The sequence below is a fragment of the Lemur catta genome, chromosome 10, assembly GCF_020740605.2.
Source record: "Lemur catta isolate mLemCat1 chromosome 10, mLemCat1.pri, whole genome shotgun sequence".
NCBI classification, from domain to species: domain Eukaryota; kingdom Metazoa; phylum Chordata; class Mammalia; order Primates; family Lemuridae; genus Lemur; species Lemur catta.
This window is the reverse complement of record NC_059137.1, coordinates 6,681,225-6,696,684: the sequence shown is the minus strand read 5'-3', so window position 1 is coordinate 6,696,684 and position 15,460 is coordinate 6,681,225. Positions and strand designations below refer to the sequence as shown.

Genomic DNA, 15,460 nt, shown 5'->3' with positions numbered 1-15,460 from the left:
CAGGACGGGTGGGGAGTTCCCAAACCCTTCAGCTGGTCCCTTTCTGTGCCCAGCTCCCAACAAAGGCGGCCGACCACGTGCCCCTACTCGACGCGGGTCTAGGCTGGGCACGCACACGGCCCCGCGCCCCGGCTCCGGCCAGGGCTGGATCCCGTCGCTGCGCAGCTCCCCCGAGGGGCGCGCAGTAGCGCCCCACCAGCCTCGCCGCCCCCGGCCGTGCCTCGCCCACTCCCAGCCGCAGCCGCTGCAGCGCCCTGGAAGCGGCGCTAGGGGGAGCTCTGGCAACTGGCTTGGCGGCTTGAGTCAGAACCGAGCCCCCAACAGCTATTTCCCTGGACTTGCAGGGACTGGGAGGGAAGAGACGCTCGTTCCCCCTCCTCAGCAGCTCCAGACTCTTCCCGTGGGAGGCCGAGGAAACAGCCCTGGGGGGTGAAGGTGCCTTTCCTCCCCGTAACTCTCGCCTCCAGAGCCCCCCCTCCCCCCACCCCCATCGCGGACCTTCGCGGCCCCTCGCGTTCTGCAGTGTCCCTGAGAACTTCGCCTCGCGCGACACCGGGATCCAGAGCCGAGCGGTCCCCTGGGACTGGCTTGCGTCCGCCTCTCGGAGTCTGGCTTGGGGGCCTCTCGGCGGCAGCCCCTCCTCCCGCTGCAGGAGGCGCGAAGGCCGGCCGGGGGGAGCGAGCCGTCCTGCGGGGCGCTGCGAGGCTCGCGCGGAGAGTGGGGTGTGGGGGCGAGAGGGCTAAGCGAGAGCCAGGCAGCTTTGGGGAGGCGGCCAGAGACGGAGACGCCGGGAGAAACACTATCAAAACGAACAGCCAGCAAGCTGCTACTTTGCTTTCTGTTTTTTTCCTCCGTTCTTTCTTTCCTAACCCCTCTTTGCAAAGCTGGAACCACCCCGCACGCCCCCGGGCCCGAGTCGCGGCTGCAGATGTGAATTTGGTTCCAGTGGGGACAACGCGAGCTTCCCCCGGGCCTTGGCACATTCTCCCACTCTGAGGTCATTCCGTAGGTGGTCAGGAGGGAGAGCGCGCCTGGAGCCTTCCTGCCTCCATCCACCGGGGAGGGAGGGAGGGAGAGGGGAGGGAGAGGGGAGGAGCGCGAGGAGGGAGGGAGACGCCGCCAGCACACCACCAAGTGGCACCGAGCAGTGATAACAAACTCAACTTAAAAAAAAAAAAAAGGAAAAAAGAAAAGGAAAAAAACTTCCCCAAGTTGCAGCCCGAGACGTGCGGACGTGCGGGTGGAGACGCAGGGCAGGGAGTGTGGGTGGCCCTGAAGCCCCCCGGCCTCCCCCAGCTGCTCTCCCTGGCCACAGAGAGCTCAGACTTGAGGCTGACCAGGCCCTGCGCCCCTGGATGGGCAGGAAATGTGTTGAAGGCTGGCTCAGCTTCCTGCTGGAGACCCCTGGGGCGACCGGTTCCCATGGGGGGCAGGACCCCCAACAACCACCATCGCCCTCCTTCCCTCTCCCACCCCCAACCCAGCGGATGTGGGCAGGTCCTGCCCACCCAGGCCCCAGAGAGCTGGGGTTTACATGAGGGGGTGTCTCTCCCCACCTCCCTCTATTTCTCCCCGCCGCCCCCAGGCCGATTTCAAAACAAGGCACCACCATCCTCTATAGTCGACTTTTTATTAAGATTATAAATTTAAACAAATAATCTGAACAGTTTTACCCGGTGATATACAATTCAGTATGCACAAAAATACAGGGCAATGAGGGAGAAGGGCCGAAAAAGGAAGGTTGGCAACTTGTTTTGGAGTCCACATGGTGCTGATGGCAGAGAACCACAGGGGCTACCGACGAACCCCACCTTTTTACAACAAAAGGCTTTAAATTAAACAAAATCTATCGAGCTGAAGACACAGGACAGGGTTCTCACAGGCTCGAACAATGCTGGTTTCGTGAAATGCAACCAAAGGCTGAACGAGGGCAGTGCAATTTGGAAGCACACACACACAAACACCACAGCTGACCAGGAACTTAGCGAAAAGTCTCCAACGCAGTCGGCGGTCCCGGCCCCTCCCTCCCCGGGGGCCGCCGGGGATCCAGGTGAAGGAATCGACTTCCTTTTTTGTTTAGTGAGGACCGCAGTGCTGGGCATGATGGGAAATGTAGTCCGCTGTGCCCGCCCCCCACCCCTTCCCCAAACAGTGTCCGAGAGTGTTCGGGGTGTCAGGCGCCACCCGCGAGTCCGGGAGACGGATGGAGGAGGGGAGAACCCAGCCAGAGGGGCGGGGAGAAGCGGGGTTCAATACACCCGCCCCGGGAAGAAAAGAAAAAAAAAGTTGAAGTGTTTTCATTTCTGCCTTCTCATTTTGAGAACTTTGGAGTCCGCCCCCAGAGAGGAAATGTGACCCAAACGTCCCTTTCGGAGATAGAGTTTGCCTTTGTTTTTGCTCAGGATTTCACAAGACCCATTCCTCACCCCACGGAGGGACTCGGGAGAGCGGAACGTTGGGCTTCCCGGGTCTGACAACTGATTGCAATCGGCGTCCCAGGCCCGGCGCCCTCCTGCGCTGCGCCCCCGGCGCGCCCCGGCGGCCCGGGCGCCCTGCCTCGCCCCCGGCTGCCCGGCACCTCCTCCGGGCAGCAGCCCTCCCTCACGTGGCAGGCTCCTCGCTAAACACCACTGCAATCACTACAATAAAAAGAAAAAAAAGAGTAGGAGAAACACAAAGCATACTTAAATAGGCGCTTTTTCTCTCTGCAAAAATAAAGTCCAAGATTTTAGATCTCTTTTTTTATTTTACAATTTATAAAACATCAGCCGCCTCCCTCAGCTTGCCCCCAGCTCTGCCCCGAGTGGCCTGGCGCCTGCTCGCTCCCTCCTCTCGCCCCTTGGCCAAGTCTTTGTCTGGCCCCAGCCCCGCGGGGCCCCGGGTCCCTGTGCCCTCGGGGGTCCCTAGAAGGCGACAATGGCTCGAGTCCAGGCGCCGAGGCTGGCGAGCGCCTGCTTGGCGCACAGCTGCCCGTTGAGCGGCGGCGGCTGCTCCGAGGAGTCCGGCTGTCGGCTCACCAGCCCGGAGAAGCCCGAGCCAAAGATGGAGATCAAGTTTGAGATGTTGGACGCGTCCGGGGACGAGTCCGGGCAGAAGTCCTCGAAGCGGGCGCGCTTGCAGGGGGCGAACGGGGCGCCCCCGGGGGGCTCGGCCCCCAGGTCGCCCGCGTCCTCCTCGTCTTCGTCCTCCTCCTCCTGGCCAGGGTAATACTTGCGCTTGCAGCCGGCAGTGGACGCCAGGCCCAGTCCCGGAGCGCCCTGGCCACAGCAGGGGCAGTGGGCGGAGGCGCAGCAGTCCTGGTGCAAGTAGCCGTTCTCCACCGTAGTCACCACGTGAGTGTCCAGGTCCAGCACGGTGGTCTGGCTGCTGCAGTGCACGCCGAAGTCCGAGGGGGCCGGGTACGCACCCCGGTAGAAGCCGGGGGAGGAGGCGGGTGCCGGGGAAGCGGGCGGGGAGGCGGCGGCGGCCGGAGCGGTGGCTCCTGGGGGCGCGGAGGGCGCGGAGCAGGCAGCCGAGGCGCGAGGGTCCCGCAGGCAGAGCGCAGCGGGCGCGGGCGGCGGCAGAGGCAGCGGCAGCGGCGCAGGACCCGGCTGCAGCGGCTCCAAGGGCTGCCCGCGGTGGGGCGCGCCGTGCGGCGGCTGGAGCGCGGCGCACCCGGGCAGCTCCGAGAGCGCCCCCGCGCCGCCCGCGGGCGCCCCGGCCGCCGCCGCCGCCGCCGCGCAGCCCCTGGGCGCCGGGTGCTGGTGCTGGTGCAGCTGCTGCTGGAGGTGCAGCTGGTGGAGCTGGTGGAGCTGGTGCAGCTGGTGCCGGGCGGCCGGCTCGCGCGCCTCCGCGTCCCCGCCGCCGCCAAGTTGGAGCGGGCCGAAGTCAGCCGCGCTGGCCGGCATGCCCGGTGCCGCGTACGCGAGGTGCTGGTGCTGGTGGTGGGGCGGCTGCTGCTGTTGCTGCTGCTGCTGCTGCTGCTGGCGCCGGTAGAGCTCAGCGTAGCGCTCGCTCAGGTAGAGCTGGCGCGCGTTGCGGAGCACGTAGGACACCAGGAGGTTCTTGTGCAGCTTGATGCCGCCGCGCTGGGTCCGGGAGCTGTGGATCTTGCGCAGGGAGATGCTGATCAGGCTCTGGGCGTCCAGGGCGCACTCCATGCTCCCGCAGAGACGGCGGCGGCCAAGCAGCCGCCGCCGCTGCTGCTAGTGCTGCTGCTGTTTCTTTCTCCAGCCGGGCGCCTGGGCGCGCCAGGCAGGGGGAACCGAGCCCGGGTCAGCGGGTCGGCTGCGCTCCGAGAGGCGCCGCCACCATGCGCCGCCCGCCACCCGCAGGCTCGCGCTCCCCAGACGGCGCCAAAGCAATGAGCCTCGGCCGGCCCCGGCCCCAGCTATTTAGCTGGGTGCCCGGGCCCCGCCCTACATCAGATGAACCAATAGGAGTGCCCAGAGCCTCCCGAGTGACAGGCGCTGCCCGCCCCAGGGCCACTCGGCTGGCCAATCAGACCAAGGCGGTTCCTTTGTGCTATTCAAATACCGAACGGACCCCGGGCCTCCAACGCCGCCGCTGCCTCGAATGTTCTCCCGGGGCCGCCGCGCCGCGCGGGACTCGGAGCCGCCGGGGCCGCGGTCTGCAACACGGGTCCGCCTCGTAGCAGCCACGTCAGAGCCCGCGGCTGCCCTCGGCTTAGCTCCTGGGAGCCGAGGGTCGGCTCACCTGAGTGCTGTGGCGACGGCTCCTCCCCCTTCCGCAAGCCTGGGCCTCACCTGCGGCAGGTGCTCTCGGCTCCCCACTCCCGGCCATGCGGCGCCTCCTCTTTCTCACCTGCCGGCCCCCAGGTGACCCGCGGGAGCCAAGGCCTCTGCTGGTGGGGCCGCCGGCCTGACACTGAGGGACATCAAGGGAGAGAGGTTGGGGGTACGCTCCACTGCAGAGAATGTTGGACCTGATCCCCTGTCATTGGGCCGAGGGACCTCTGGGAATGCTCACGGGAGGGCTGTTCTTCCCATTTGCCTGACGGGAAAAACCAATACATCGTGAATTGTGATCTCCTCTGACGGAGAAAGTTCAAGACATGCCCCAGAAAGGCGTGGACCTCGCAACCAGCTGAGCCCCCAAGGCGTCCTGAGAGCCCGACTTGAGTTTCCTAAATCACCAGTTCTGTAACCTTTCCTTTCGTGCCTAACTAATGATCATGACAATGGGGACTATTATTATGGGCCCACTGTGGGGCATGGTAGCAGAGCAGGGCCTGAGGCTCGGAGAGGTGGAGTGACCTGGGGGTCACACAGGTAGCACTGAGAGCTCCAGACAGGACGTGGATACCAGTGGATACCAGGGGCCGAGGAATGCTCAACTTAACTTTTGTTCACACCGTTTTCCTTCTTATCCTGAACCACTCACAGGCCACCTCCTTCCAGCTGGGGGCTGAGAGGAAGGCAGAAGAGAGGGACAGGATCCCGATTCCTCGGGTCTCCCCATCTGGACCGGAGGCCTGAGGGGGCTGACTGCTGCTCCGAGGGGCTCCAGGCACCTGCACAGGGTCCAGACACCGGACCCTTCCAGAGGCTCCTTGAAGTGGTCAGGAGGTTTGCCTGAGGAAGGGCCTGTGAGTGGCCCTGGAAGGGTCCAAGAGACCCCCAGAGATAGGCAGGGCCTGGTGAGGGGGGCTCCATGAGCAGACCTCCTGCTGTTTCACCTCCTCCTGGGGGATCTTTGAGTCTCCCCTTTCCTTAGGCTTCCTTTCGAGTGCCCTTAGCACCAACTTTGTCCCTCTGTGGGAGTGAGACCCACCAACCTGTCCTGCAGTTTCTGGGTCTCCCTTTAGTCCTAAGATTTCCTAAGATTTGTTTCCTTAAACAATTTTTCAGCATCTACTTAGTGCCAGGCGTCACAAAGTGAAGGGGTGTGTATCCCATTTTTCAGATGAGGAAACCTGGGCACTGGCAACGTGAGAGACTTGCCCAGGATCCCAGGGCTCCAGGTCCAGGTCCACCTTCTTGGCATGGCATCTTCGAACAACCTCAAACTGCTCTGGGCCCCTGTGACCAGGAGCAGCTCTCCCGGCCCCCTCCCAGAGAAGCCAGGATTGAAATTTTAGGGGCACTTTAGAGAAAGGACATGTTACCTACATTCTGTTGGTGATCCGGTGGCAGGGACATCCAGGGCTGTGGAACTTGCTCATGTGATAATGCCCATAGGATTGAAAATATGCTGCCCCTTATTTCCCTGGTGCCACAAAAGCTTCACTTATTTATGTTTGAAGTTCACCTTTGAGATGTCACTAGCACACACAGGGAACTGGGAGTTCTTATCCGACTTTACAGCTGTGAGGACTCAGTATGTGACAGTCAAGTCTGGGACCCATGGTGTCTGGCATATTGCAAGCCAAAAGCTCCAGAATGTATTATTATTAACGCTGATTTTGGGCCTTCATTCTGTCCTTGCCTGGGGAAACTAAGAGTTTTCGTGCTTTGCTTGAGGTCACACACCAGAAAGGGCTAGAGTCGGGATTTGAACCCGAGCCTGTCTGTTTCTAGGGCCAGAGCTCGTTACAGGTTCCTCAGAATCAGCTCCTGCTGTCAGCGCAGTGGAGTCCAGTTTTCAGGGCCCAGCTCATGGTGAATGCGACCTTGATTTGATCGGCCCCAGCACTTTCCTGCCAACTGCTCTGGGATCAGGGCCTGCAGGAGCCCACAAAGAAGCAAGTGTCTGTCCCTGCTCAGCTCGTCATGCACAGCCTTTCTGGAGCTGTGCCCCAGAACACCACTCTGGGGGCTCAGATGGGGAGTCAGGGTAGGGATGGAAGTGGATCCCAGCCAGAAGTGTGAGTTTTGAGGTCTACCAAGTGTGAGTTTTGAGGTCTACCTCCGCCACAAGGTGAGTTTTGAGGTCTACCAAGGCCCTTTCACTCTCTGGGGCTGGCTGAGAAGTGGTCGGCCTCATCTGAGCGGCCCCTTCTCTGCGCCTTCTTGTTGGGGTCCACGCGTGGTCTTCCCCTCTTTCTCAAGAACCAAGAGGTGGGCAGGTGGGAGGGCTAAGCAGTTGTCTAGCTTAATAAAAACCCTTGATCGTGTTTGGGGTGGCATGGGAGAGGGAGTTAGTTGCACAGCTGCTGTAAGAAAACCCTTGCTGAAGGAGGCAAAGGAGCAGCTGAACTATTTGGTGCCTTGGGAGCAGTGTGGCTTGGGGGGCACACAGTGGGAATTCACAAATGTTTACAGAATGGGTGAGCCACACTCCAGGCTTCTGTTGGGATGCATGCATGGGATGGTTCAGAGCAGGGGACCACAGACTGTCCAGGGCAGCGAGTGTGTGCATGTGTGTATGAGTATCTGTGTGCACACGTGTTGGGAGGAGGGGGTCCTCAGATCTGCACCCCATGAAGGGGGACAGGTACGAATGAGACAAGGCTCACTGGACAAAGGGCTGGCCTTATTTTTCTGGGCACCTGAGAAAGGTTGGGGCGCTCACCTTTCCCCCGGGGCTGAGGAGATTATATCTGGCTCTGAGTCACTGCTCCCTGGAGGAAGTTAATTAATGCCTCAATATTTACCGAGTGTCTGCTGGGACAGCACGAAGCAGGGCCTGGAACCACTGGGGACCTGGGTGCTCGTCAAACCCCAGGTGCTGTCAGCCCCACATCAGAGCAGCTAACACCTCACAAGTGCACATACGCCTGTGGACACCTTCTGGTCACCCAGGCTTGCGGGTAGGTGGCATGGTTGGAGGGCTCCGGGCCAGCGGTGGGATTTGCCTCCTTGGCTCCCAGGGGTTGGTTTGGGGAAGAGGGTGCAATGTCAAAAAAAACTTAACTGGGGGTATGGCATTGCAGGGAGGAGGAGGGAGATTTGGGATTTGTGCATTCACTCATTTGTTCATTTGTCTGAGAGATATTTCCAGAACCTCCTCTGGAGTCCCTGGGAGTGGGGGTCAGGGAGTAAGACCCGATTCTGCCTTCAGAAAGCCATGATTCCGGGGAAGCAGACAAGATAAACAGATGAGACAATATGGAGAGATAGGTCTGTGATTAGGAATACAGGGCTGGAGGAGGGTGGGAGAAGGATCCCACAACTTGTCCCAGAAGGCAGGAAAGTAAGACCTGGAGACCAAGAAGGGGGAGGAGCTTTCCAGCAGAGAGAACAGCAAGGGGCCCAGCAAAGGGCCTGGTATACGGTGCACGTGAGTATGCAGAAGATATTGTTAGAGTACGAAGGGCTCTAGGGACCAGGCCACACCCACCCTCAACTTCCAGATGGGCAAACTTCGGTCCTGAGAGCAGGAGGGATGTGTTCAGAGCACCGGTCCAGACCTGCGCCGGAACCCACACACCCCACCTCCCCGTGCAGCCTCTAGCTGTCCCAGGGTGCTGTCTCTGTGGCTGGCGACAGGGTGGGGGGTGATACTGAGCCTCAGGGCTTTGGGCAGTGTCGGGGAATGTGGCAGGGCATGGCTGGCCACACAGGTCATTGTTGAGTCCTCTCTGAGGTAGAGGAGGAGCCGGTGGCATTTGGAGGCAGGAGCTGCTCTGTAGTGGTGGGCGCTGGGGAGGGAGGCTGGGTTCCCAGAGCTGGGGCAGCCTCCCCAACCTGTCACCAGCCCAGGTGGAGGTTATGACCCACCAACGTCTATGTTTGCCCAGCGTGGTCCTGAGCAACAGGCCTAGAGCCCAGAAAGCCATTGTGGTCCCTGCTTCAAGGACCTTCAGTGTAACGAGGAAGACTGACAGCAGCTTGGCTTCTTATAAAGCTCTTGCTCTTGCCAGGCACTGGGCCAAATCTCCCTGAATCCCCACGCCAACCTTTGAGGCAGGTTCAGTTATAATCCCCATTTTGCGGATGAAGCAACTGAGTGAGGCACAGAGCAAGGAAGGAGAAGTGCCAGGGCTCTGGGCAGCAGGGGAGTAATGGAGGCCCCACTGCTCCCATTCCCTGGTCTTTTGGATAAATTCTTACTTGTCAGTGGAACGTGTGTAGAGTGCAGATGTGATCTCTCACACCTGAGGTCTCTGCCCAAGAACCTGGCAAAAGCTGGGTGTCCGCTTGTTCATTTATTCATAGAGTAACTATGAATGCTGGCCAAGGTGCAGGCACTGTGCTGAGCTGTGGGGAGAACTCCAGGCAGATCTCACCAGGCAGATCTCATTGCTCAGAGCCAGGCTGAGGGATTCTTTTAATCTCTTGGGCCAAATCTGATTGACTGGTAGTGTCTGCCTGGAGCCCTGGGTTGGAAGGGATTTGGCACCTGCCCCGATTGATTAGTGATGTCTGCTGAGGGCTCAGCTGGAGCCTTTGTGGGTAGCGTTTCTGGGATGAGGATGTAGTGTCTGCCCAGCACTTTGGACATCTGGGTGGTCTCAGATAGAGTGGGGGCCGGGGGGCCAGCAGAAATGGCTTCCAGCTCCAGATTGGCCCTATTATACCTAGGTAACATACGTCACCTCTCTTGGGCCTCAGTTTCCTAATTTGTCACCCCTCCAGGAGGTGCTGTGAACATCAAATGACTCAAATGTGCTTTGGAAAGTTGCGGGGCACTATGATGGGATACATAATGAAATGAAACGGGAAATTTCCCTCTTTTCTGCTTTCTCAAAATCCTACCAGAAGCTGAGCACACTGGGCAGCCCAGAGTTAATCCTGAGCCGAGCCTGGACATGCGTGTGCATGTGTGCACATGCATGTGTGTACAGATGTGCATGTGCACCTGTATACATGTGTGCATTGTGTTCATGTGTATGTGCACATGCGTGCATGTGTGTTCATGTAGACATGTGTGCATGTGTGTGTGCACATGCACACGTGTGTGTGTGTGTATGTGGCACAGCTCAGTGGTTCCTGGCTCAGACTTGTTTTTATAACTCACTTAGTATAGACCTTTGTCCCCTCCCCAGCTCAGTTGGGAGTTTCTAAGGAGTGAGAATCTCCTTGGGTCTTATTGAGTGGTGGGAGCTGGTATATGTACCTCTTGATTTCCTCCCTCCCTACTCCGTGAATAGTAACTGGAGACACCATTGTGCCAGACACAGCACTACATTTAACAAGAATTATTTTCATTAATCTTCCAAACAATCTAACGAGGGGCGTGGTGCTACAATCCTCATTTTACAGTTGAGGAAACTGAGGCCTAGAGAAGGGAAGTTCGGTTCCTGGGGCCACACCTCTCCTGGCCCTGGTGCCACCTCTGAGCTGAGCTAGGCCAGGACCAGCTGCATCTGTTTGTGACCACCTGCACCCTGGCTCTTTTGCCATTCATTCATTTGCTCATTTATTCACTCATCCTTTCATCCTTGCACAAGCTTTAAGTGCCTACTGTGTGCTGGGCTCTGTGCCAGCTCTCAGAACCACTGCAGGCCCTGCCCTCACGAACCTTACTCACCTTCCGGACAGGAAATACACCCGAAATAAGTGAGCAGGTAAACAAACAAGCTTGCAATGAGGGTGACGAAGGAATCGAGCCGGGCTTCGCCCCGGCCTAGACAGTGAGGAGGGTGTCTGGTCTCCCAGGCGTCCGCGCCCGCTGCTGCCCTGTGCCCGGGTTTGCGCTTGTCCCTCTTGTTCCCCACTCTGGCGAATGTTTAGTGCTGCATACATGGAACAAAGCAGAGTTTTTGTTTCTGTGTTGAGAACATTTCTCAAAAAATCATTTCTCGTGTGTGTGTGGGGAGAGAGAGAGACAGCCAAGTGGGGGCTGTTTGTCTGCCCTCAGTTCAGCTCCTGAGCTCCTTTTCTTGTTTAATTTTTGTTTTTTAATAGGGCCAGATGGGATTTTGGTTTGGGACTTTGTGCTGGTGAAAGGGCACCAGGCAGGGCCCTCGACATCTCTGTCCTCAGCGACCTGCCCAGCCCCTTGGGAGCTCAGGCACCGGTACCACCTTTGTCAGACAGGTGAGCACACTGAGGCACAGGAAGAAGCTTCTGGGTGGGGTCCTCCCACTAATGAGTGGTGGGTTGGGGGCAGAATTCACATACCCACATGCACGCACACACACGCACACATGCACGCACATGCCCATACGCACACGTGCATGCACACACATGCACACACATGCACACAAGCACACACACAATGCTCAGGGCTAAGCAAACTTCCCAAAGTCACAGCTGTGGCCTCAGGGAGGGAGGGAGCCTCACCTGTGACCTCTGAGGGGCCGAGCAGGGGAGGCAGCGCACAGGCTGGAGAGCGGAGCCTAGTGGTTTGTGCCGGGGCAGGGCTTTCCCAGAACTGACCCAGGATGTGGCGAAGTGAGTCTCTGCCTTGTGTCCTGCATGGTGGCTCCCAGGGCCCTCTCCTTAGCATACTTATTAAGCACTTACTGTGTACTAGCCACTGAGTTCTTTACGTCAGGATTTCCCAGCCTGTGGTGAGCTGTATAATTATTTCATTATATATTACAATGTAATAATAATAGAAATGAAGTGCACAGTAAATGTCATGTGCTTGAATCATCCCAAAACTGTCCTCCTTTCCCCCCTGCCCGGTCCATGGAAAAACTATCTTCCATGAAAAGGGTCCCTGGTGACAAAAAGCTCAGGGATCGCTGCTTTACATGAATCATCTCACTGAGTCCTTTCAGTAGAACCTGTCACTGAAGTTTTCTTATTATGGTGCCCATTTCACAGACTGGGAGCCTGAGGCTCAGAGAGGTTAAGTGACTGCAGTCCAGACTGCTTTGCCTCCAGAGCCGACTCTTCAAACCCCGACTCCCAGGGAGGCACTTGGCTGGAAGAAGAAGGGGCCTCTGGAACTCTTGGAGATGAGGTTCACAAGTGTCCATGTAAACTTGACAACCTTCCATGCTGCTCTGGTCCATCTTTCCAGCCTGGTTTCACTGATTTCTAGTCTCTGCCCATCGCTGCTCCTCTAGGGACAGCTGCAGTGGCTGCAGCCTGGAGTCTTGTCTCCCCTTTGTGCCGCCTCCATCCTTCCTAGTGGCGGGGTCTCTCTGTAGTTCCTGGTTTTCCTACATGGTAACGAAGACCTCTTTAGTCCTATGGCCTCATTCGTAAGAAAACAGGAGTGATGTCTATGAAGAACTGCGAGTTGGGCTATGCTTTGCAGCAGTAACAAATGATTCCTGACTCTTAGAGGCTTGATCCAATACAAGTTTCATTTCTCACCTCTCAGTCCAGTGTGGGTCAGACCTGGTCCTTTTTGTGTGGCTCCACCTCACAGAACTCTTAGCTTCCAGCCTGGCCGACGGGGCAAGGGAAGTGTGCGGATAGTCATGCAGGATGTTTCATGGCGAAGCCATAGCTGGCATTCTTCCCTTCCATTGGCCAGAGCTGGGCCATGTGGCACCAACTAGCTGCAAGGGAGGCTGGAAAATGTCCTCAGGTGTGTTCAGGAGGCGAATGTCCTGGTTCAGTGAATACACAGCTTTGTTACTGACACAAAGCCGTGAAGAATGAGAAAGAGGAGCTTTGACTGGTTTGTGGATCCCAAGAATAAGCTATGATGCTCTTCACTGGTGGCGGGGAGTTCTCATCACACAGTTACTAAGAAAATGTTTATTTTTTTAACTCTCCGTCTGTCTCCCCCATTAGACTGTAAATTCCCTCAGGGCAGGGCCATAAGTCTCTGTGCTTGGCAGTATCCTTAGTCCTTGGCAGATAATAGATGCCCAATTAGTGTTTTCTCAATGAATGAACACTGTCTGTGAGAAAGGATCTTGGTGAACAACTTTTTTAGTTTGCACGTAACAGATGTGTACAAAATATATTTTAACATCAGTCTAGCATGTAAGTCCCTCTTTAAAAAAAAAGTTTTAGTCAGTCTTGCCCTTCCACGAGGGGCAAGCACAGTCCTTTAATCAGCAAGTGTCATTCACTGTTGATTCAGCCATTGATTCCCTGGTGATTGCAGGGATGGACTGATTCACCCCTTCGACAGATATTTGTTGAGTGTCTACTATCTGAAACTCTTCCCAGGATATAAGAGAAAGGGAAGGGACAATGGCATGCAGTATACTCAGAGGAACAAGGTAAACGACATCAGACAATATTTAAGTCCATAAAACCACAGCTTGATTCTCACCTGCAATGTCGCACACTGAATTTAATCTGTTCTAAGGCACCCACCTTCCCCCCATATCTAACATCTCTGAAATGGAGAAGTGTCTTACCATCAATAGCACCTTAGATTTGACAGATTCTGGATGTTTCACTCGGACTAGTTAACATTTATAAGGCAGGCACATCAAGCAATGCACCTCATCGTCCCACACTGAGTGACTAGTTCTGCCCCCATGTTGGTTAAGGCAGCCTACTAGGGTCGTGGAGGAAGGAAGGGAGCAATTCTTTATTGAGACCTGGGTACGTACTGGGCAGTGTGCTCAGGGTTCACATCATGGATTTTAAACACTTCACAAGCACTTGTATCATCTCCATTTTACAGAGTTAGAGGCCAAAGCTTTTCTGGAATCCCTCATTGGAAGAGCTGGGCTTCCACCCAGTGCTGTCCTGTTCCCAAGTCCCGTTTCTGGGTCATCCCTCCACCACACTGTGCAGATGCCCACCCCAGAGGTCGCCATCAGCCCCATTTCCCAGGTGAGGGAACTCAGGTGCATGGAGCCTACCTGCTTTGCTTAGATTTACCAAGTGAGAAAGTGGCAGAGCTGGGGTTTGAGCCCTAGTTTTTCACTCCCCAGAACCCAAATGCTAATGACTCTATTCTCCTCTATCTGGCTTCTTCATGGCCTTGACAATGAGGCTGGACTGATGGGGCAAAGGTCCTGAGAGCGAACCTGGAAAGAGAGTCTGTTTCAGCCCCTCCGTCTTGAGGGCGCTGGATGAGAATGCCCACCAGGCCAGCCTTGGCCCAGCAGGAATCACATTCTGATGAGGCCGAAGTGGCAGCTGATAAAATCAGCAATGCTGACCTTGCTTCCAGGCCTTGGGGGCGGGGGCCGTGATGGGAGGTGAGCCCTGTAGTGAACGTTGTAGTGGCCTTGTGCAATTTTGGAAACCCACTAACTAAATTCGATTGCTAAGAATGTATATAGCACTGATAGAGGGCTTTGTGTGAACTTCCACACACAGGTTCCAACTCTCCTCTGTTGGGGAATAGCCCTGTGGTTTGGATGGCACTGGCTCCACCCCCAGTTCCAGGAATGGCAGCCGCATTCCCCCACCGGGCAGCAGTGGGACATAACCCAAGTCTATAGCCAACCAGCCAGAGTTCAGGTACCATTAGGTTCCTGTGAAGCAGGAATTGTCATCAACCCCATTTTACAGACAAGAAAACCAAGGCTCATAAAGTGTGGTAGATTGGAATATTGTTCAATAATTATTCACTCTTCTACGTGGGACAGAGTAAATGTCTCTATCCTACTTACTTAGGTCTTGGCATATGACTTGCTTTGGCCAGCGGACTGTGGGTAGAAAAGACAACAGACTTCCTAGGAGGAGGCCTTAGAAGATATTGCCTGTTTCTGTTCTACCTCTGGCATATTTGTTATCTGTTATGACAAAATATATCCCATTTAACTTCAGATCCACAAAGAATACGGAGGAACATGGAGCAGACTTGAACCCAACCCATGGCCTGGAACCCAGTTCAGCTGATCTACAACCTGAAACAAAACTACCTAGCTGAGCCCAGCCTGGACCAGGCAAATCGCAGTCAACCTGCAATTGTGAGAATAAATGTTTGTGTAGGAAACCTCTGAGAGTTTGAGGTTGTTTGTTACACAGCATCGTTACAGCAAAGGCTGACTGCTACATAAATGTTAAGTGACTTGTTTAAGGCCACACATCTAATGACTGGAAGGGCCAGGGTCTAGAATTTTGGCCTCCTTGGACTCCCCATCCAATGCTTAACTGGAGGCTCTAGGAAAATGCAGCCAATAATGAGAACAGAACTGGGAATAGGGGGTTTTCTGTAGGCATCCAGGACTTCTTCTAGCTTGCTATCTTTATCTGTCCAGTGGAGACAATAAACCCAGTGTACTTCCACACATCTCTGAACACTCCTGGCATTTCATCACATATTCAAGTTTGGAAATGGAGAGTTTTTGGAGAGAAAACCATATATTAGCATTTTTTCTGTTGTATGTGCTTTAAGGAAGCTTGGCAAGACAACTAGAGATTCTCAGCAGTTTCTTCCATTATCAAGAGCTATTTACCAAGTCAGTCAACTTTTTGTTAAAATAATCTGTTTCTTGGGAACTTAATATCTTGTAAGTATATTTATGGATATGAATTTTCCTTTCAGTATTTCTTTGGCTGCATCCCATAAGTTGTAGTATGCAATACTCTCATTTTATTTAATGTCCAAATAGTGTGAAACATCAAAATAGTGTGTAATTTCCTTTTGAATTCTCTCTTTATCTCAAGAGTTGCTTGGAAGACAGTTTTCAAATTTCCACCAAGTTAGATTTTTAAAAATAAATCTCTAGCTATTAATTTTAAAATTTCATCTCACTGTGTTAAGAATGTATTTTACTTTGGAACTTGTTGAAATTTTCTTTGTGCCCTAATACCAT

At 55.5% G+C, this 15,460-nt stretch overlaps 1 protein-coding gene and 1 long non-coding RNA gene across 2 annotated transcripts; one reads left to right on the top strand and one right to left on the bottom strand.

Annotated features, from left to right (window-relative positions):
* Nucleotides 1-1,613: 1,613 nt before the first annotated feature.
* Nucleotides 1,614-4,347, bottom strand: IER5L (immediate early response 5 like). The gene has a single exon (XM_045563222.1). The coding sequence runs from the start codon at nucleotides 4,137-4,139 to the stop codon at nucleotides 2,904-2,906; it is 1,236 nt and encodes a 411-aa protein (XP_045419178.1). The 5' UTR covers nucleotides 4,140-4,347; the 3' UTR covers nucleotides 1,614-2,903.
* Nucleotides 4,348-7,656: 3,309 nt separating this feature from the next.
* Nucleotides 7,657-14,608, top strand: LOC123646370. The gene is made up of 3 exons (XR_006737884.1): nucleotides 7,657-7,690; nucleotides 10,731-10,862; nucleotides 14,469-14,608. It is a non-coding gene; the product is annotated as an uncharacterized LOC123646370 (long non-coding RNA).
* Nucleotides 14,609-15,460: the final 852 nt, after the last annotated feature.